This window comes from Phalacrocorax carbo, chromosome 14 (assembly GCF_963921805.1).
Source record: "Phalacrocorax carbo chromosome 14, bPhaCar2.1, whole genome shotgun sequence".
In the NCBI taxonomy this organism is placed as follows: domain Eukaryota; kingdom Metazoa; phylum Chordata; class Aves; order Suliformes; family Phalacrocoracidae; genus Phalacrocorax; species Phalacrocorax carbo.
Window position 1 is genome coordinate 7,460,581 of NC_087526.1, and position 21,624 is coordinate 7,482,204.

General features: G+C 47.7%; 2 protein-coding genes across 8 annotated transcripts in view; both read left to right on the plus strand.

The window, feature by feature from the left end:
- Nucleotides 1–303: 303 nt before the first annotated feature.
- On the plus strand, nucleotides 304–18,061 carry LOC104053601 (DEP domain containing MTOR interacting protein). Of its 5 annotated transcripts, none has more exons than XM_009515059.2 (9): nucleotides 304–502; nucleotides 8,450–8,628; nucleotides 11,726–11,849; nucleotides 13,139–13,317; nucleotides 13,938–14,123; nucleotides 14,501–14,635; nucleotides 14,960–15,030; nucleotides 16,499–16,603; nucleotides 17,784–18,061. In XM_009515059.2, exons 1-9 carry the CDS (start codon nucleotides 417–419, stop codon nucleotides 17,907–17,909), a joined length of 1,191 nt encoding a protein of 396 aa, XP_009513354.1. In that variant the 5' UTR covers nucleotides 304–416; the 3' UTR covers nucleotides 17,910–18,061. The 5 variants fall into 5 exon arrangements, with proteins under 5 accessions (XP_009513354.1, XP_064321475.1, XP_064321476.1 ...); XM_064465406.1 differs by lacking the exon at nucleotides 304–502 and adding an exon at nucleotides 2,023–2,121; XM_064465403.1 differs by lacking the exon at nucleotides 304–502 and adding an exon at nucleotides 2,587–2,854.
- Nucleotides 18,062–20,444: 2,383 nt separating this feature from the next.
- Nucleotides 20,445–21,624, plus strand: part of COL20A1 (collagen type XX alpha 1 chain) — a 52,191-nt gene continuing 51,011 nt past the window's right edge. For 2 of the 3 annotated variants that reach the window (XM_064465407.1, XM_064465408.1), the window contains exon 1: nucleotides 20,445–20,795. The gene's annotated coding sequence lies outside the window, so the exon portion shown is untranslated. The remainder of the gene's footprint in view (nucleotides 20,796–21,624) is intronic. The other variant, XM_064465409.1, reaches the window with a different exon arrangement.

Below are 21,624 nucleotides of genomic sequence, written 5' to 3' on the forward strand. Positions count from 1 at the left end.
GTCCATCTTACTGCTAATCAAAGCACTCATCCTACAGCCTGCGTATGCCCGGAGCCTGCTGGAGTCACCTACACAGAGCAAGCAGAAAGGACGCTGTCCCCAGCCTGCTGCCAAGCAGAGCTGCCACCTTCCCAGCTCTCAGCTGAAGCTTGGCTGGAGACAAGCGGGTGAGAAACCAGCAAAGCCAGGATCAGATTGCAGCAGGCTCCTCCTCCAGAGACTCCAGAGAGGGAAGGAGAGGCGGGGAGCTGGAGCCAGCAACTTCAGGCTGCCTACCTGCACCTCGCCAGCCCGGCTGGGGACCGCGCCGGGGGCCAGCATCTTCGCCACCCGCGCCCCATGGGGTGTGCGGGCCCCCCCGGCGCTCCCTGCTACCCCGGGCGCGTCTGCCCGCTGCCGCCCGCATCCAGCCCGGCATGGAGACCCTGAGCAACAGCCTGAAGAAGAAAGCCACAGAGCAGCACTACAGGGCAGAGGTGATGATTGCTGGAGAGCAACTGAGGTAGGAGGTGATGGGGCCCTTCTCCAGGCTGGGGCAGGGCTGTGCCCAGGGTTAGCCCTGGGGCTCCGGACTCTACCCCATTAGCCGGAGGCTCAAACCTTTATCCTTGACGAAGCGCTTTCCCCACAAGCTCTAGTGTCTTCCCCTCCCCGGTATCTGCTCATCCTTCCTTCACCCACCGAACCAGTGGTGAACCAGGTCCTTTCCCATATACCCTTGTCCTGCTGTTCCTCTCTGGGCATCTCCTGTCCTTCACCCCCAGGTGCCAGGGGACTGTCAGGTGGTTTTAGATGGTAGCAGGCTTTTTTAATCCCTTTGCATCCTCCCCTAAACCCAGAGCCTGATGCGGTGACACTGAGCAGCCTCACCAAGGTTCCTAGTCCCTGGGTGGATAGAGACAGCACCATCTCCGGGGGCGTTCAGACCCTCGGGGGTGATCTGGGAGGTCGTCCCATGGGTGCCACGCACCTGAATTGTTTTGCACAGCAACATGTAGGGTCTTCTCTATCTTGAAAGTAATTTCTGGGAATTTCTGCTGGCTTGGGTTCCCAGTTCTTGAGCAACATCCGAGGTTTTTTTTCTTATGAAGACAGGAACATATTTTTCTGTGCAAGAAAACCTGTGTGGCTGAGGAAACATGTTCCTTGTGTATCTGGGGTCAGAGCCATCGTTGTCCTCCCCCTTCTAAGTGTGCAGCTGTAGGCTTTTGTAGCCCTTGAGCAGTAATTGCTTGTTTGTATCTGGAACCATTCTGCTTTGTTTTGAAATGTGGGTAGAAAATAGGAAGTATATCCTTGAATAATGTAAAGAGCCCAGAGCCCAAGTCTGCTAGCATCAAATCCCTAAAATTAGCTTTGTGTCACCATCTTGTCCATTCTCAGTGAGTCATGTTAGCCTTAGCTTTATTATTTGTACTGTATCAAGCACTGACAATTTCCAACTAAAGATTAGGGCCCTACCTTGAAAACACAGCCAATGTCCGAAGTGTCTGGATTTAAAATATGTAGTGATGGTTAGCCACATTCCCAGTCTATTGTCTTTCAGAAAGATTACTGTCCCAGCTCCAGAAATCAAATCTTTTCATTAGGTAGCGACTGGGAGAGCTACTGTTGGGGGTAGAGGCTGCATCAACCTTCCTGCCTTTGCAGGGTTTGCAGCCTGTGTTGTAAGCAAGGCTTTGAAAACAAGCTTAACTTTTTTATAGGGAGAAGCAGCAGCTGATCTAAGAGTGACTTGCCTTATTTCAATAACACAGTGCAAGAGATGTAAAGTCCTGACTTTTTCCATCTTGTGGGCAGGGCAGGCTTATTTGTATTTATATTTCCAGTATTTTACTCCTCTGGAGTGACTGAGGTTTAAAATGGGTCCTATAGCCTTGGCCAAAGGAGGGGGCCAGGAATTCAGAGAGACACTAAAATAATCAAGGCACGTTAAAACTGATCGGTGCGTGTGCAAGGGGAGTGGTGTGGCTTCCTCACGCCTTTTGCAGGACAGGAGCACGTCAGATCCTGGAACACCTGGCGCTTGTGACTGTAAGGAGGAGAAATGGATACAATAAATCTGTGTGTGAACAGAGCTCTTCTAGTACAATGCACCCTATGCTAGTTCTTATATGCAAGGTAAAGGCATAGCACAAATGTTACACTCCTCTGAAAACCAATAATACCAACTCATTATTTCCTCCTAGCATTTGTCTGGAAACTTAACTCCTTTCTGCCAGCATGAATGTACCCTGAGCCTTTAAAAAGGATGCTAAAAGCCTGAAGGTTTGCGCAGGGAGGGGAATACCTTTCCATTAGTATGGCTGGGATAACATTGAATAGAAAACCCAAAATATATGTACTTTTTGGGGCACCCTCATGGCCTCCCCCCCCCGCCCCGCCCCATAGCTGGAGTACCTTGGAGTTTCCTGGTTAGGGAGCTCCCAGAATCTGAGAGTTTTCAGACCAAGCCCATCGCAGTAGTTTGCCATCTTGAACTGCTTGCTCCTGTTTGGTTTGCTACGCCAGGGTGACCCTGATGCAGGCTATCTCTGCTGGAAGGGGTGATGGGAGGGGTAGGAAGCACGTGCGAGTGGAGACAAGAGGGGAGAGCTCTCACCTTGGAGGCTGGCATATGCTAAAACCATGATGCTGGGGGATGGGCTGTTTTGCAAACACCTGATCTACCTTTGGGCGGCCTTGACTGCTTCGCGTTCCCGACCTGCTCTTGAAAGGCTCGAGCTCTTCGCTGCATGGAGAAAAGTGGGTGGATTTCATCCAGCAGGACTGCTCTCTTCTTCAGCTGCGTTTGAGTAACGGCTCTAAATGCCAAGGAAGGACTCGACTACCCAGCACTCACAGTGATGGAGAGGTGGGTCCTTTTGCTGGTGGCTTGGCATGCAGCAGTCACGTCCTTCTGCTTTGCTCTGGGCAAGAGCCTGTTCCCAGTGCAGAAAGACTGGAAGGAACTGCTGGTCAGCACGGGGTGTAAAACCCAGGGAGGAGGGTGAAGGGGTGGACACCAACCTGCAGCTGGGCTACTTCCTCCCTTGCAGCTCATCTGGCTGAAAGGAAAATTGAGTGATGCAGAGCAGAGCAAGCTGAGAGCTCGAGTCTGTCTCGTATTTTGGGTATTTTACAGCCTGGCAGGTAAGGAGTTAGCGATATGAATCTTCCTGGGGCCTGGATGCCCAATAGGCAGCAATGGGGAAACTGAGGCAGAGAGGCTGGATGATGCCTCAGGCAACGGCAGATGGGGCAGGGCTAAATGTTTGCATTTTGCTCCCCTGATTTTCCCCAGGTAAGGAATAAAGAAGCATATTAAGGAGCCTTATGGTCTGCCCTGACTCTGTAAACCTCCACCCGCAAATAACCATAGAATCATAGAATGATTTGGGTTGGAAGGGACCTTAAAAATCATCTAGTTTGAACCCCCCTGCCATGTGCAGGGACACCTTCGGCTAGACCAGGCTGCTGAAAGCCCCGTCCAGCCTGGCCTTGAACATTGCCAGGGATGGGGCATCCACAGCTTCTCTGGGCACCAGATATAACACTGTTGTATCTACATAAAATCTCAAACATTTGTTTTTCCCTGTTCTCCGCTTCCTGCCCTGCCTCCCTGCTATTGTATTTAACCAAACAAACCTTTGCTCCATCTTTTCAGTTCTTTGGCTTCCCAGCAAGTTTGCAAATCCCTCTGAATTTAGTTTGGCCAGAGGGATGAGTCTGTTCAGTGTCAGGATGCGTTTCCCAGCCAGAAATAGCTACACAAGTGAGGGGTGAGGGAACGCTTTGTGGGGATGGCTGGGACCAAAACAGATCCTAAAGGAACTGAGGCAAAGGTGGATGCTGTGCTTCGGGCTGTCTGTCTGCCAGGGTCCTTTTGGTCTCACGGGGATGCTGCTTTCTAGTCCATGAAGGGGAAAGAAAAGTTTTGGGTCTTGAGTCTCTCCCCATCAAAAAGATGAAGCTAATAATTTCTCCTGATATCTTGGTTTTGGGCTTGACAGGACTGCTGTCTCAGGTTCATTCCTCACATCTCCTGCTGTCAGTCTTTTTGTTTCAGACATAAAAATTTGCATGAAAATCATACTAGTTTCACTGGCCATTGTGTGTTCCTGGGTGGTATTGTCTAAGAGAGGCCCAATTAGTCATTGCTAATTGCAACAAATGGCTTATCTGCACAAAGATATTCTGGAACAGCTACAGTGCTTTGAATTCACACCCTCCTGTAATCTGAGTTTCTCAAGTATAGACAAGTCCTTGTGCACTCTCTTCTGGGTATTCCTCATGGTCAAGTGAACCGGCTGCTCTCTAACAACTCTGTTAAGCTCTGTTACTCACTCTTAAAAGTAAAATGTACTCGGTAATTTTAAGTCTTAGACAAAAATAAAAGTTAGAGGAGGAGGACGGTTTTCTCCTATGAAGAACAAAACTGTGATTTCAGCCACTGCACAAAATTTTCAAAGGTGCCGAGTGTTTTATTTGCATACTCATACTGGGATGCTGTTAAATAAAGTGCTCAGGCTTTGATGCTCTGGAAATTGGACTCACTTCAAGGTGTGTAGCTGAACATGCCGAAGTTTGTATTCCTGGCCAAACTCTTGGGCCTGCAGGAGGTTTGTTGGCTCTTTGTTGAACTCAGATCTTTTGAAGTAGGGATGTCTTCCTGGAGGGCTCATGGACATTGCTTGATGTGGTGCTCACCAGGTGAGCATCTCTGGGTTGTGTTATTCAAAGGACCAGATTTAATGATCAGAATGGCCTTAAAAAGCCTATCATTAAATTTGCAGCACTGGTGAAAGTGAGGACTGGGAAGTAGGCTTGTGCTTGCCAGGATTTCTTTTTAAGTCCCTTTTTCCTGTATGTACATTTAAATACAAGCAGAAAATAAAGCATTTCCGTAGTACTTTAGGCTGCCACAGGCGTGCACAGCTCTCTGCTCTCCTCCAGAATGTACTGGTGCTTCTGCAGACTGGGAGTGCAGCAAACTGGGTTTTGCTGAGCATGTTTGCAGTGGTCGTCTTGCCTTGGCCATCGTGCCTCTCCAGCAGCTATTTTGCAGATATGCTGTTGTGGCTGTTACTGCCTTTTACTGAGCACTTAGTTGTTAGTCTAGCTGCTTTTTCGTGGGTGGGTTGTTTGTTGTTTATTTTTGGTTTGGTTTGTTTTTTTTTTTGTGTAAAGAAAGGAACAGAAAAGATCCTTTGGGTGACGCATCTTTCCAGGGCCATTCACTTGTTAATCACTGTGGGAATGCAAACCAGAGTTAATATCCTTGAAAGATCTCCTTGGCATTTGAGATGCTCAAGGTCTGTTTACATGGGTGGGAGGTGATGGAGAGCACCCCAGGGAGACATCCCCACTCCATGCAGGCACGTGTGAGTTCTTGGTGCGGAGTATCTGTCGCTTTAGGGATCGCTCTGGCTGTACAACTACACCACAGTAAAACCAGCACCTCTTCCAATACAAGAAAGCCCTTTGCTTCAGTGTAAGCCCCTGATTTAGACACTCGATTCTGAAATTGTGCAAAACGTGAACGCACAGAAGTAATCAAGAGAGGAGCCCCTCGGGCTGCTCTCTAGCAGTGGGTGTCCGCAACGCTGCTGGGAAAGTGCTGGCCTGCCAGAGGAGCAAGGAAGTTGTAACAGCTGAAGTGCTTAAACTCTTGATTCCCTAGAGGTTTGCAGTGGTTTGTGTTTTGGTTTTTTTTTCTCTCTTCTGTTTACACTGCTGCAGATCTCCCTTTCCACAAGGTTACACAGGATGAATAATGATGTCTTTGTAGAGACCTTGACAAGGAAACCATTTGGTTACCCAGCGCAGCCTACCCAAAGCACACGCACGTGAAAGCAGCGCAGCGACTGCCAGGCCAGGAGCGTTTCGCAAGAGCCGGCTCTCATGTTCCAGCAAGCATTTTATCCTTGCGTTATTCTGCTTGCTTTATTTTTTCCTCTTCCTTCTGAAGAAGGAATATATATGTGGGGTAGGTTTTGGCATCTAGAAAACTCATAATATTGCATTATGCACCCTTCCTTAAATTTTTTTTGGTCTGGAAGTGCGATTATAACCCACTTAGATTCACTGGCTTTGTTTTTGCAACATCATACATGGGCTGGTTTATTGCGGGTGTCAGCTGAGCTGTCCGAAGACGCAGTTGGTGTTACGTCCTGTGTCTGAAGGACAGAATTTGTCTCCTCATAGTTGATGGGAAACAGTAAACGAGGAAAGTGGAAAGACCCCAAGGACACTCGAGCTGTGCATTTTCCACTGCCCTGGGTCTGCGGGCAAGAGGGCAGGCTTGTCACAAACTTAAAGCAGGTCCAAGACACTGCTGCTCCAGAGGCACTTAAATACTACCTAATTCCCACCCTGGCAGTACTTCCCAATAGAATAGTTTCAGAATAGGTGTATTTTTTAAAAAAAATCCTAGGTTTTAGGAGTATTGTTTGCTGAAAACCTTTTTTCCTTTCTTTTTCTTCCCCACAAGACCTGTGCATTTCCTGCAGTGTTCTGAAATGTGATTTAAAAAGACCTACAGGAGAAATAATATTCTCCCAATCAGTTTCTCATCAGGCCTTGCATGATTATGGTCTATGTGTTATTGTGGGTGAAGACGTGTGCATGTGTGTGTGTGTATATGTACACATGTATGTGTGTACATATAGTCTTTATAGACTCCTGCAGACTCTTGATAGCAATAGAGTACTGTTGGTTAAACATTCCTTATCTCTACCAAACATGCCTCTAAAGTGGCATCCCCCTTGCTGACCGCTAAGGAAAGCAAGCATATAAAGAATGGCTGTTTGTCGTCTCCCCTAGCAGAGGGATGTCGGGGCGGGGAGCCTCTCTGTGTGCAGTTGCTGCTGCCTGGGTCTGGTCGCATTTTGGCAGCGGACCGTGAAGTAAAGGGAAAAGCTAAAAACTCTCAAAATAGCAGCAGCTGTCTGTTGTAGGGTGGACTGTTCTGCTCAGGTAAAATCCATATGTGGGATGACTGCTGATCACTTGTGGGAATGAATCTTCCAGGTAGAGAGAGGAAAATACTGAATATAGACTTCTGTATTTGAGGGAGGCCAAAGGCAAGACCAGGAGCTAGTTTTCATTAATCTTTGGGTTAGTTTTTTAGTTACCTGGAAGGTCTGAAAATATATAGAGTTATTTTGACTCATAGTAACATGACGGTTAATTACATCAATCAATTACTAAATCTTCATTCAACAAAAGTTTTTATCTTAAGACTTTTGAGATCCTAGTATTTGTAAATCCTACAATGTAGGATAATCCATTATTATCTGATAGATTTTTAGGATATCTAAAACTTCTCATATGGTGTCTGAAACTGTTGTCCAACATGGTGTAATATACCTGTACCTTCTTCAAAAAGAACAAAAGGATGCGAGGCATTAAATAAAAAACGGCTGCAATGATTAATACCTTTGTAAAAATATACTGGCCTGGGGCAAAACTGTGAATTGAAATGAATAATTTGAAACCAGCAACATCCTGGAGTTACAGAAGAGATATTAATTAAACATCTCCCCTCTGAGTCTGCTGTGTGCACTGGGCATTTTCCAGGGTTAGTATTTTGGGAACAGTCATGACTACAGGGCAAAAGCCTGGCTCCTGGACAGATCTCCTGCCAAGCAGGGCTGGCTTTGGCTTGAACACATAAGATCTCTGTGACTTGTGGCTTGCTCAGTTGTTAAGGTCCTTTTAAAAGGCAAAGCCATACTCACCTGAATAACCTTCACCCGTATATATCTTTCCACTGGAGTCACAGACTAGCCATAACGCCAGGGTTTTCAGGACAGCACGCTGCTTGTTCTGGTAAAATCTGTCCGAGTCGCTGCCAGTTTGAAGCAGATAAAGTCAGGACTGTTTGTCCACTGTGGCTGTGGATTAGTGGGTATGTGGATTAGTAGGTGGTGCATGGGATCCACCTGGCACTTGTCCCAGGTGGAAACGCAGAAGAAACGAGTGCTCCCATTACTGCTTCCACCCTGAGCTATGACTAAGACTTTGTCCTGGGGGCAGCTACGTTCCTGCTTTCACGGTCATGGGGAAGGAGAACTAGACACAGAATTGTCCCAAGGTGACAAATGTAAGTACTATTAATTTTTGCTGTGTTTTGACCCTTCTTCACAAGCTCCACGTAGCTGCAGTGTATTTTTTAGAGGCTTGTTTAGGACAAAAAGACGTGTGTGGTTCAGGCCAAGTCTGGTGCAGGCAATTGCATAACCTGCACAGTGATAGTAGGAGAGAAGGGGATGATGAATGGAGGCTCCTTAGGATTAACTGATGCAGTCTTGCAAAGCAAAGAGGTTTGGTTGAATTTGTGAATCAGTGGGCACTTGCCAGAAGTCCCAAATCATCGGTGGTTTCTCCAGGCTGGGCAGATGCTGGGCTATTGGACACAAATTCCCCTGTAACACCAGCTATGCTCAATGGCCATCTTTCTCTCTAGGCTTCGCCTCCACGATGGGAAGCTCATTAAGGACAGACGTTACCACCTCCGAACATACCCAAACTGTTTTGTGGCAAAGGAGCTCACAGACTGGCTGATCGACCACAAAGAAGCACCGGATCGGGAGACGGGCATCCGCCTCATGCAGAAGCTAATGGACCATTACATCATCCATCACGGTGCGTGGGTTTCTCTGCTACCTGCTGAGCGTCCCCAGGGAGGTGGCTGTGTATCTGATTCCGATGTGTGTCCATCAGCCCAGGATATGGAAGCATGGTCAGGTTCCTGCACGACCCTTCTAAGGGTCCTGGAGAAGCTGGGAGAGGCAGGCACGAGGCTGTATGGGGCTGGATCTGTGTGAAGCTGCATTGGCTTGGGGGATGTGCCGGTTCCCTACCCCGCAGAAAAGGGACTTGGGCTGTGCACTGGTGAAACAGCATCTGAAGTGGCTTTTATCTGAAAGCAAGTTCAGTCATGCCTGACCTATATTGCCCTACGGCAATTCCATCGGCAGCCAGTGGTGGATGTTTTTACAGAAGCTGGCCTAGCTTGTGTTTGCGTCGTGCAGAAGTGGAAGCTGAATGATAACGCTTGCTTCACATCTGCAGGAAAGTTCATTTTTTACTGTAAAAGCCCAGCGTTCCTCAGTTTCCCCATCCGTGCTGGGGTGGGACAGGCAGCACGGCTCAAAACAAAGTCATCTGCTACCTGCAAACCTGGGGTTGGAGCAATCCCGTAGGAATGCCTCCCTTGGGAATAGTGTGTGATGCCGTTTCAAAGGCTTGTTCGTGGAACCTGTTAAAGAAAAAAAAAACAAAAAGTGGGGGTGGGGAAAGCAACTTGGTGCTCGAGTCCAGCTCTCAGTATCCAGGCTTTGTTCTTTTCAGAAATTATTTGGAACTTTCAGCAGTTTTGGATTAACTCGGGTCATGTACTGTGGTCTGTGCCTGCCCCTGAGCTGCAGAGCAATCCCCAGGGTCCAGCCCTTGGTCCCGATATAACAACAGGAAACAAGTGCTTCACATTAGCAAAAAGCTGTCTCTCTCCATGTGATTTTCAGGCCCAACCAGGAATGGAAGTCCTGGATTTTCAAACAGGCCTGGGAGACCACTGCCCTCAGTGGGAAGGGTTGTGGCTGAGCTGCTGACTCCTGGCTGAGCTCTCTTGCTTCCAAGCCTTTGGGATATGAGCTGTGGTAACCTGGAGTTGGACACAAGAAGATGAAGCTGAGGGGAGAGAAGCTGGTGACAACCGTACCAAATTCAACCCTCTCTTCCCCTCCCTTTCTCTAGGGTCCAGAAATAGCTGCCATGGACCACTGCAATGCAAACACTCTCTGTTGCCATCTGCTACTTGCTGAGGTTGATGCCCTTTACATTAAGCTGCCTTGAATAAAAATAAACTGCTGCTGTGCTTTATCACAAAAGCATAAAGCTGAAGCAGTGAGTTCTCAGTAACCATTAACACTTAAAACTGATTATTTTTCCATCTCTCCAGCCGGTGGTTTCAAATAAATCCATTAGTTAATTAAACCTGTGCAGCACTGGGTACAAGTGCTGTTTTGATTGCTTATCGCAGATGCGTTCCTCCTGCTTCTGTGATAAACCCTGGCAGGACACAGAAGTTGACTCTCCAACTTGCCTTATGACCATTAATTTTCATTAGTCCTATGGAAATGGGGCTGCCGGCTAACCGCAGCACTGTGCTAAGTGCTTTGCCACTGGCTGTCTAAACTGTTTGCCCTCTTCTCCGCTGGGATCCAGAAGACGATAATTATCTCATGAAGATCGTTGTCTGTGCTGCCTCTTAATGTTCTGATGTGGTTTGAGCTGTTATTCTATTACATGCTGGAAACACATTGAAATTGGTCTTCAAATAGCAAAAATGCTTTGGTTTTCCATGGGCGCGGTTTTATGTTCAATTCCCGATTGCAGCGATATCTGAATTGTTGCTCCTTGGAATTGTTAAGATGCAAACTTTCACCTCTTAAAACAACCTTCTTATCCTGCCTTCTTGCTTTATGAGTCATGGGCTTTGGCGTCCCGATTTCACACCAAGGCTCGGGAGGAGTGATGAACTCCAGGTGATCTGACAGTTTTTAGCGCTGAGCCGCTCACCAGAAGGGGAATGAAGTTTTGCCAGTCTGCTCGGAATGAACAAGTGTTAAAATTTTCACGAGAAATATCTTATGTCTTTTGAATTTCACTCTAGTGGATTATGTTACTTTAGTGAGGAAGCCTTGGTGGGATTTTTCCCTGTTTGACTGATTTTCTTTGTTTTCCAGGCATATTCTTTACTCTGTGGGGTTCTTTTTACTGCTGAAGTTCCTCCTTGCTTCAGACAGTGGACCTGAAGAAAGGCAGGCTGACTGATTTAAGACCTGGACTATGATTCTGGGGCTGGGGTTTTTGTTGTTGTTGTTGTTTGCTTGTTTTAATTTATTTTGGTTTGGTTTTTTTGACCTGTAGTCTAGGAATCTGTTGCAGGCAAGTTTATCTCAAAGCTATATCCCAAATATTGACCTGCTAAATGTTGCATGCACTTAACAGCCATGCACTTACAGATTGTGTGCTCATCCCCAAGATGAGGCTTTTTATATAGATTCAATTATTCCAGCTGTATGCACCTAGGCTTGAAGAAAAATTTCTCTCTTGAGATCAGTTTGCCGTGCAAATGAATTGGGCAGGGCTGGCACAAAATAGCGTAGAAAAGTTGGTGTCATACATTTTATCTTACAAGTATTTTTGACAGGGAGAGAAGTGATTTTATGGGGTTTTTGGATGCAGCGTGGGGTTTTTTCCTCCTGTCCCCTGATTCTACTTACATGTGGTGGTAGCTTTCTAAAAAAGGCTGATAGAGACAATTCTGTTTGTTTTCTTTTAGTCTAAACCAAAACATCAACATTTAAATTTTTTTAAAAACACAAACCAAAACTAAACAAACCCCAAAAATCTTCCCCATTTTTTCTAATGAGCACTTTAGTGTCTGGATCAAAACATAGATTCAAACTCAAGCTTTCCCAAGGTCTGTTCGGTGGGACTGGCCTCTCCCACCAGCACGGGCTGCAGGCATTCGTAAGCACCTGATTTGGGGACTGGAGGCTCAGGTGCTGGTTGCTGCATGGTATGAGGGGCATGGAGACGGACGTCACATGCAGCCACCATAGCTTTTAACCTGGAGATGACACCCTGCTGAGTCTGTGCTCTGTGTGGCTCTGTCCCTTACGGACAGACAGATGCCTGCACCACTGACGTCCCTGCTCTGAACTCCTTTCAGTCTGCGACGAGCACTCGGACTACAAGGATGCCAAGCTGCTGTACCGCTTCCGCAAGGATGATGGGACCTTCCCCCTCAGTAAGGATGTGAAGGTGTTCATGAGAGGGCAGAGTCTTTATGAGAAGTACGTGAGTCCTTCCCCTGCAAAATAACTCTCAGCAAGGGGCGTTGGGAGTGCGGTCTGCTCGCTGTGCTTGCTGGTGATGCTCTGCAGCTGGGAGCCACAGCTACAGCTGGATTTTCTTTCTTCTGTGTGCCCTGTGCTGTAACATCGGGAAATGCTGTTTCCTGAGCCCTGTCGCAGTCGCAGGACAAGTGGCCTCTTTGGGTTGGGACAGGAGCTGTACTCTGAACTCATGGATGCTTTCAAGGGCTCCAACCCAAGTGCAGGTCTGGGATCCGGTTCAGGGAAGCCCTAGGGCCCAGTCTGCGGCTTGAGTGCTCCCAGGATGGGCACATCCCGTGGCCGTTCCCAGCACTCCCCCAGCCCCTCTGAGTGAGCTGCTTCCACCAGCACTATTAGGACTTAGATGCCACAAGAATCAGCAGGGTATAGGATCTTTGGGACCCTCATGGGCCTAAATCCCTGCACCTCTTTTTGCCTACTTGCAAAATTTGTAATGGAAAAACTAATTCTTGGACAGCAAAGAAAACCCCTTCCATCTCCAAGTGTTTAGTTTTCTTTGTGTTGATTGCTTCTGATTCTAAATCCAAGCCATCTTCACAGGCATCTCACAAGTCCTTTTGTTAGACTGGTTCAACCACAGACCACACTCTGGACCCGTTTCCTTTAAAGGCCTTTTTGCATCTTCCCCATCCTCAAACCCTGGCTATCAGATCCACAAACTGGCACTGTGGGAAAAGTCCTCCAGCCAGGTGGACGGTGATTTCAGCTGCCTCCGTGACCCTCTGGCCGACGTGCAACCCTTGTACCCTGTGCTTTTGCTCTGCGGTGGTGGCCATGGGGCCGGGGAGAGCATCCAGCACATCTCATGGCTGAGCCCACGTCTCATGGCTGAGCCCGCTGCACCCTCTCGTGGAGGCACAGGGTTTAGCTCTCACCTATGTTCCGAACTAGACATGTGTTAACTGAAACGCGCCTTCTCCATCAGTTTGGACTATCTGCCAGTTGTTGCATGTATTTGTTCGCTTGCTTGACTTTCCCTGGGGACTTTAGCTGAGGTTGCAGCTCAGCTGGTTTTGCTGAAGCTGCTTCCTCCCCTGTGATGAAGATTTACAAAGCTGCCTGACGGCAGCGCTGCGTTTCTCCCTTCTCTCTGCTCCCAGGCAGCAATGTTTTGGCTGTAACGCTTTGCTCGCTTCTCTTGGCCTTGCTTCAGCTGGCTGCAGCTCCCGCATGGGACAGCACGGGCTGCACAGCATCATGGGACCCTTGTCCCACCCCTGTGCCAGGCTGGTGAGCATGGACGAGTCAATTCTGAAGGTGAGAGAGGAGAACTCGGTGAAGTACCAGAGGACTTTCCTGGGCTGTGAGATGATTGACTGGCTCGTTCAGGAGGGAGAAGCGGAGAACCGAAAGGAAGCGGTGGAGCTGGGACGGGCACTGCTGGAGCATGGGATCATTCAGCACGGTGAGTGAGGGTCCGCCTGGAGCTGGGATGGAAAGCAAGAGATAAGTGTAGTTGTCCAGGCTGTGCTAGGAACAAATGCCCATTCTTGTCATGCAACAAGTGCTGGTCAAGTGCCCACTTGGAGATGGTAATGGGGTCTTTTAGTTCTATGTTTGGAGCTGGTGACCTTTGAAATCGGAGTAGCCTTTCACCACCCACAAAGGCTTTGAATTGAAATCTGAGATATTGCTCTTCAGTTCTTCAAAGCCTCCAGCTGCAGGACTGGGACCCACCCTGGGGTTTGGAGGACTGGGTTGTGAGGATGTAATGTTCAGCTCCACTTGGCTGGAGATCACAACCATCTGCAGGAGTTAAACTTCCAGTTCAGGAGGCAGGGAGTCCCCTGAGTGTCTTGGGACAGGTGGAGGACCGTGACTTGGCGGTGTACCCCTGGGAGACAGCATCTCCTGGGGAAGCGGCCCTGCTGTTCCTCCTTCCCTGGAGGTAGCATTCTTAAACAGTCAGAAAAACTGCAGCAGAACACAGAGGCATTAAAAGCACTTAATCTGCATCCCTCAGTATATTTGCTATATATTTTTCACACCCTTTCACCCTCTCCCTCCTCCCCTGTTCTCTCCTAGTCTCCAACAGGCATCACTTCTTTGACAGTGACATCCTCTACCAATTCTGGATCAATTTTCGACGTAGGTGTCGTCTCACAGAGTTACTCAACGAGAACTCTTCTCGCACCCTCTCCGAGAGCCCAGACAGCCCCTTTTGTCTTCGCAAGCTCAACCCAGACCCAGGCAACACCAGCTTTCTCTCTGGTAACTGTGGGTGTGTTTGTGGAGGGGTCTGAAAACACGGACTACATCACCAGAGTATGCTAGAGCTGAGGGTGTTGCTCCAGCAGAGTGTAGGATGTCCTTCCAGGCATCCCGTGAAGTGACCACCCATCCCACTGGTTTGTGGTGGATGTCATGATGCAGTGGCAGTCTCTATCACAGCTCCCAGGAAAATAATTCAAGTCACCATCAACTCAGCTCTTGATCTTTCTTTGAAGCTAGTTTTATACTTTCTAAGCTCAAATGCTATCTTCAGTGCATGCTTACCTTTCAGGTGTGGATCAGGCTGGTGGGGGAAGTTTGTTATTTTAAACTAATCTGTTCCTTCCTTGGGTAATTGTTATTTCTGCCTCTTTCAGTTCAGAAGGAGATCAAAATCGTCTCAGCGGTTCGAAGGAGCAGCATCACTTCCCTTGCTGGAAACTCCAACCCCTACTTCAGCACTACTCCTACGCTGGTATTCCCTCCCGTGGCTGAGTGCAACCCCAAATCAGGTCTGTGCTTCTGCACTGCCCTGTCATTGCACAGGAGACATCTGTTCCTGCAGGGCATGGGCTAGCTCAAGCCTCAGGTCCAAACCCATCCACTGTCAGCTTGGTGACTTACAAGAGGAGAGGGTCAGCCTCACCTCTGAGTCTTGATTTGAAAAGTTGTGCAAGTGTTTTGAAAACCATTGAGACGAATGCAAAGGTTTCTGTGTGCAGTAGCTGTGGCTGGTTCTAACATCTGCTCTGCAGCCCATGGTAATCCCCAGGCTGCCTTGTTATGCACTTCACTGTATGAAACCCTAGATTCTGACCTGTCACCTTCTGCTCTAGTGTTAAAGAGACCTGTCACCAATGAAGAGCTCCTGTCCCCTGGGGCCCCCTACATCAAGAAAACGCTAACTGTAAGTGACCATGGTGAATGGTATTGCTAACCCAACAGTGTTGAGCTCTCTGACTGCCCTTTGATGGCTTTGTCTGCTGCCCTGACCTCTGTACGTTGAAACTTTGATTGCATGTCACATCATCATGGCTTTTTCTTGGTGAGTCTCAGCGGGTCAGTGTCTGCAGGTATTCTTGTGGGTGAAAATGTGTGCAGCCTCTGCTTTAGTGTAATGTATATTAAAGGGGTAGATCAGGAAAGAGAATTCTGCACAAAAAACTCCTTTTATGTTTCATCCAGCTCCATACAAACTCTAGAATCAGTCAAGTCTTGTGACAGTTGAGACTTTGACACTCATCCTCTGTCACACAGGTATCACCTTTATGCATGGCTTTATGCATCTTTCAGGTTCCTGCTGCAGATCTGGTATGTTGATATGCTCCATCGGCGTGAGATGGAGCAGCGCTGAACGGGGAGCATCCGAGGGCCACTCTTGCCTTTCTTATCATGGGCTTGTTTTCATGGGCAAAATAAACACACTGCAAAATGTGTTCAGACAACCTGAGTTTTGGGCTTTTGCTTTTCTAATTATTTCTAAAGATGTAGGACTGGTCAAGGCAGGACTGGTGGGTGGCTGGGTGAGAATGTTGCAGGAGAGTTCCTGTCCTGCAGATCCTATTGTGTGTGTTTATTTTTGTGTAAAGCTTCTCAGCCCCTTCCTGCCCACATTTGAAAGGGGGAATCTCACAGTGTCCAGTTTAGGAAGCATGAGGGCTGTCTTGCCATACTGCTTTGACACAAGTGGGGTTAGAGAGGAGCTTTGGATCAAGTTTCAAAATTAACTGCGCTGTAGAAATTGGCGGGAAGGAGCAAGAAAAATAAAACTGGTGATTAGTATGGCATGTATGCAGACTGACTGTTCGTTCTCCTCCTGAATGCTCTTGCCCTGCCCTTCAACTCTGCCAGCCTGGGCCTTTCATGGCTCATTTCCTTCTGCTTAGCTGTGCAGTTGCTGTTATTTAGTTATATGGATAATGTGCAAAGTCCTGTGGGAATTCCTTTTCTCTTTTAGTCACATCAGATGGCCACAGTATTACAGCAAACTGCTCTGACAGACTGAGATCAGAGTGGGAAAAAATTAAGAGTGGCTACTTCCACGCTGGAAATGCCCTCCTGTGCCAAGGAAAAGGCACAATGTGCGTGCTCTAGAAATGTTCTCAACATGCTCTTGGTGCATGCCTTGCACTTCAAATTCATGCTGCCTGTGCTTCACTCTTCTGCACTTGCTGGCAGGGAATATTAATCAGAAAGCAGCTTTGCAGAGAGCAATTAATCTGTGGTTCTGTCTCTCACTTGGTGCACAGCCCTTTCTCTCCCACCCGTGACAGATTGGGATCATGAGCACAGCTCTCCGTCTCACTAGGAGCTGTTGCATCTCCTCTATCCAATCTATTCCTTGGTTTTTTAAAACACTTTTGTTCTGCTTGTAGATTGTGGGGGATGCAGTGGGCTGGGGGTTTGTGGTTCGAGGAGGAAGACCTTGCCACATCCAGGCAGTGGATCCAGGAGGACCGGCGGCTGCTGCAGGGATGAAGGTACTTCTTACTCGTGGTGACTAAATAGGAGGCAGGTCATTGCCTTGTTTGCGTTTTTGTGGCTGAACACATCCTCCGTGATAATCCCACCTCCGGCAGTGGAGATCACTCCGAGTTGGCATGTGGAGCTCTGGCAGTGCTGTTGGAGACGGAGGGAAGGATGCTCTCTGCAGGCAAAGTGCACTGCATGTCACTGCGCGGCGGTGGATTTGCCTTCTGCCAGGGCAGCACAGGGGCTCTGGGCAGCTAAAACTGGAAAAACTGTTAAAAGTAAGCAGTCCCTGTGGCAGGCTTTGTAGCTGTTGAAAATGTTTGAGCTGCTAAAAACAAAGCAGAGAATTCCCAGTTCATCTCCACATAACACCAGTGAAGCAGGGAAGGAGCAGAGCTTTATCCTGAATCACCTGCTCTCACGGCTCCTGAGATGTAACGTGTTTTGTGTTTCTCTGCTATTAGCAATGTAGTTCTGTGTGCAACCTTTTTCTGTATTCATGAAAGCTTAATAACCTTAGACCAATGTCCTGATTTGATTTATCAATAACTTCCAGTATTTCCAGCTCGGGTGAAAGGAACAGAGGTCTTGAAACTCATTTTAGACCCAGGCATGTATGGGTTCTGGTGTATAGCTTTAGGCATGAATGAAAGAAATGTTGAGTGTCACCGTTCCCTACAGAAACCTCAGCAGTGAGGGAGTAATTTTTACAAGCTGCTAAAGTCTAAAGACACATGGATATTTGAAATAATGGGATTCTTCAGAGGCAGAGTGTGACTCCTTGTTTGCTTCAGGCAGGATTGGAGGGGGATGGATGAATTTGTTTCACTTACTCAAGAGCCCAGTTAATTTCTCCTTACCTAATCTCATTTGCTACCAAATAGCTAGATGTTAATATTGTGCCTCATTTCCATCTGTGAAACGAACCGCTGCTCATAAATGAGTTTGTTGTGTTTTTTTTCCCTCTCTCTGTTAGCTCACTGTCTAAATCCCTTTGGTCCCTTTTTTATGATATAGTGATCGTAGCACAATGATTATTAGTGTAGCTTATGGAGTGGGTAATGCTTTAGGGTTTGCAGGATCTTGTAGCAAGTTAGTTGCATTGCAGCCTCTGGCTATAGTCAGTCAAGAGCAGAAGTTGCCATGAAGACCCTGGCTGAAAGTAACCTGCCCTTCCTCCCCTTGCAGGTGTGCCAGTTTGTTTTCTCAGTGAATGGCATGTACGTTTTGCACTTGGACTATCAGACCATCAGCAGCCTCATCATGACGGGACCACGAACTCTGGTGATGGAAGTCATGGAAGCCATTGAATGAGCAAAGGAGTCTCATCCCACCGCTATTTGGAAAGGCAGGACACTCCGCTAAGCAAGGATGGACTGTGGGGAGGGACCAAGCTTGACCATTCACTGTGAAATGTTAGCCAGGCATTTTAGCATATCTCCAAATAAATGCATTCTAATAGACAAGTCTCAGATTTGTATGTTGCTGAAATATTTGGCTCTGCGTGATCTTTAGAGGGTCTGAGCTCTTGCAGCTCCTTCTTAATGCCAGTGGGAGAGTTCAACCAAGCCTTAGAACAAGCCATTCACCCAGCCAAGCTGCAAGGCAGGTGGTACAAGCTGGTAAGCAGCATGAAGTTTGATACCAAGTGAGTACGTCTGACCTCCCCTGAATGGTCTGAGCAGTCTACCGGGAACACAATGTGCTTTCCAGATGGCCCACTAAGCCATGCCATTGACTCTGTCAAGAAAATAAGGAAATGAATTCAATGATGTACGCTTCCTTGTAACAAAAGTCTAAGGCTTCTGCTACTCTCTTGGCTGAGCCACGCTTACGGCTAGGACTGGTTGCTCTTCCCAGCTGTTTCTTGAAGAGGTGAGACTTCTGCGATTGCACTTTTTCTGTCCCCACCCCCTAATAGTGCTTAAATTCATTAACCAGCCTCACCTCGGCATGGAGCCAGGCAGAGGTCCCAAACATTGGACTGGTACCAACCTAGTGACGGGAGGCAGTGGGGGAGAGACCCTAAACGGTGTCTGTCCAAAAGGAAATGTGTCATAGTCTGACTCTGGGAGGGAACAGAAATGAGTGAAAGCCACCAAAATCCAGCCTCCCTGGTCCCTGCTGCTGCCAGGGTGATGGTATTTGCAGGCAATGCAGAATATTCATATGCAGGCTACCCTGAAAGTGAACTAAATGTAGAATAACAAGTAATAACAAGAAACTGGGGATGTTTCTTGCTTTCCAGTTCACAGAGCACCCTGCTTGTGATCAGCCTGCAATGTTGTGCATACAGCAGGATGATTTCCAGCACTCCTGCTTACGGCAGGTCCCTCAGTGCAGCTATTCTGGCCACCAACCAAGTCTTTAAAAAAATAAACCAAAAATCCAAAGAAAAAAAAAATTAACTTTGATTTGTGTTAAAGTGGGAGCTGACTCTCTTGGAAAATCTGGTGTCAGCTGTATATTAGGTATTGTGTTACTGCTGGCTGCCTTTTTTTTTTTTTCCCTTGGTGTAAAGGGATATGTGCTCCCCCAGCGCTGGTGCAGAGGTAATAGGAATAGGACTACTTGGACCACAGTGTTCCTGGAACGTAGTCCAAGCAAGATGTTTGCACTGATAATCCACTGGGGTCCTTCCAGCCCTTAAGTGAAACCAGACAATCTTTTAAGCCATTTGTCAATATACTCACGGTTGTTATTTCTAACCATTCGGTGCCCAGGCAAAGCAGCATCCACCTGCCTTTTTGCTTTTTAAATTCTGGTTTGTGTTGCTGTTTAGGGAAGGCTTGTGTGTCTGTGGTGTCCCCAGGTTTTAATCCACAGTGTTGGGCCTCAACTAAAGTCAAAGCCAGGAGACCACAGCGTTTTGTGGGCACCTTGGGAAAGGCAGGCCAGAAGGCAACAACCTGAACATAAGCACTGGAAGCAGTCCAGATTTTTTTTTCTGATGTAAACAGAGCATGAATTTTAGCTCTGGATCTGAATTCATGGAAAGTGAAGCGCAGGAGATCTGTGCTCTTTCCTTTCTCACTTCCTCCCAGTTTGAAAGTAAACTGCAGCAAATTTGAGCAACTACTGAAATCCAGCAGGAATCACAGAAGAGGTAATTTGTGGTATTTACAAGTAGGGCAGTGACAGCTCTGTCTCCACAGGCTACCAAATGCTCCATGTTTTGTCTTAACAAGATTTAAGTGATTCTTTTTAGTGTTATCCTTTGGCCTGTGTATTGTGATGCTTCTAAATACTTACTAGATTATAAAGAAAAGTGGCGATGAACTACTAAATGTTTCTCTAGTGTGCACAAATATTTAGGAAAAAAATAATGGTTTTTAACTGAGTTGACACTTTCAAAGCTGTTTCCTGTAGAACGTCAATTGCGAGTTTCTTGCAGCTTGCTCCGTTGCAATGGGACACTGATGCTGACAGTCCCCAGAGGTGCAGCTGAAAATCTGGCCTCCGTTTGTAATGAGAAGTGCCACTGTCAGTTGTTCCATTCCTGGCAATGAAGACAAAATCTTTCCAAAAAAGTTTTGGTGAGGAGCTGGGCAGCTCTCCCGGGCACTGCCGGGGCTGGGGATGACATGCTGGTGGAGGTCAGGCCTGCATCCCACAGCTGGGAAGTCTGTAACACCACTGAGCTCCAGTTCATGATTCAGCCTCTGGCCTCGCAAAACTTACAGATGTGCTTAATTTCCTTAAACAAATACAATGTAATTTGCCTTCAGTGCAAACACTGGGCTCTCAAAAATATTTAATGGGATGTGAATGGGATGTGAATGACTTCATCCCTGGGAGTCTGACAGTGGGCGGGAGCCACAACTTGTTGCTGCGCTCTAGGAAATCAGCGTGCAGCTTCCTAGATGTATATCTAGTGTTTAGTTAGCAAAAACACTAAAAGCTGTTTACTGTTTTTCATAAAAGCAGTCTCTTGCTTTTTGTGCATGCTTGATTCAGCTGCACATAGGGGCTAAGCAGTGCTCTCCACTGCGTGGTGAGAGGGAGGTGGGGGAACTGCTGTCCCTCTCCCCCTGCTCTCCCTCCCCTTCCTTATTCTTCCTGACGTCTGGGAATTGAAATCTCTGATCACGCCGAGGAGCAGACAAGGCGCCAGGGCTGCTTCTCCCACAATTTAAGAATGTAGCTGGATTCATCGCACCTCCCGGCTGACTCCAGGGAAAGCCGTGCCGCTGCACAGAGGTCTGTGGCTCATTCCCCTTTGGGGCTTGGTTCGCAGGGGTGCTGAGGAGGGGCTGTGTCATTTTGGGGCATGCGTGGGTATCGGCCGAGCAGGGAACTTCTGCGGGGTTTTGGTCTCTGGGAAACTTGGAGCTGGTGCAGCTCAGCTTGGGGCAGCGCTGCCGATGCTGCATGGGGCTGCCAGGTCTCATCTTCTTACGGTGAAGCAGCTTCAGGACTCGAGTTCGCTGCAGGTCCGATCTAAATATTGCCAGGACTGCTTTAGCAGTTCTTTTGGAGTGATGGCTGTGAGAAATGCACTTTGGTTGGTTTTTTTTTTTCCCTTCTATTTTGTGGTTAATAGTATAAAATGTGAAGGAAATGGCTGCCAGAGAGGAAAGTACTTGGAAAAGTTTGTTAGCAATAGCAGTTGTCTGGGTTTTTCCCTCCTGGAGGTGTGGTGTGGGTCTGCCGATGTTACTAAGCCTGCCTTGGCCGTGGGGAGCTGCAAAAGCTTAGCCTAGAAGTGAAACTTGTGCCTTACACTTTTGAGATTGGTGCTGGGATAATTGAGAGTTTTTGTTCAGTGGTGGAACTGAAATACAGGAGATTTCCAGGAGAGAACAGAAAGGGTTTGGTGAATGTGGTTTTGTTTTAAGCTCTTTAACTAGCAAAGAGCGCTCAGGGAGTGCGGGACAGATTTACTCCCTGCATCTGGCTACCCCTGGCAGCTTGCTGGTGCCTTCTGCAGGGCTGTCTCTGGCACTGCTCATGTGTCCAGCAGCGAGTGGGTGACATTGCTTCTGCGCAGAGACAGTGATGCCCTCTGGGATGAGGAAATATCCCCAAA

Excerpts from the sequence above, each read along its gene's own strand:
- LOC104053601 (XM_009515059.2), top strand. The coding sequence starts at position 417 with ATGGAGACCCTGAGCAACAGCCTGAAGAAGAAAGCCACAGAGCAGCAC. Across the intron at positions 8,629-11,725 it reads CCATTACATCATCCATCACG|TCTGCGACGAGCACTCGGAC; the intron begins GTGCGTGGGTTT and ends AACTCCTTTCAG. Across the intron at positions 13,318-13,937 it reads GCATGGGATCATTCAGCACG|TCTCCAACAGGCATCACTTC; the intron begins GTGAGTGAGGGT and ends GTTCTCTCCTAG.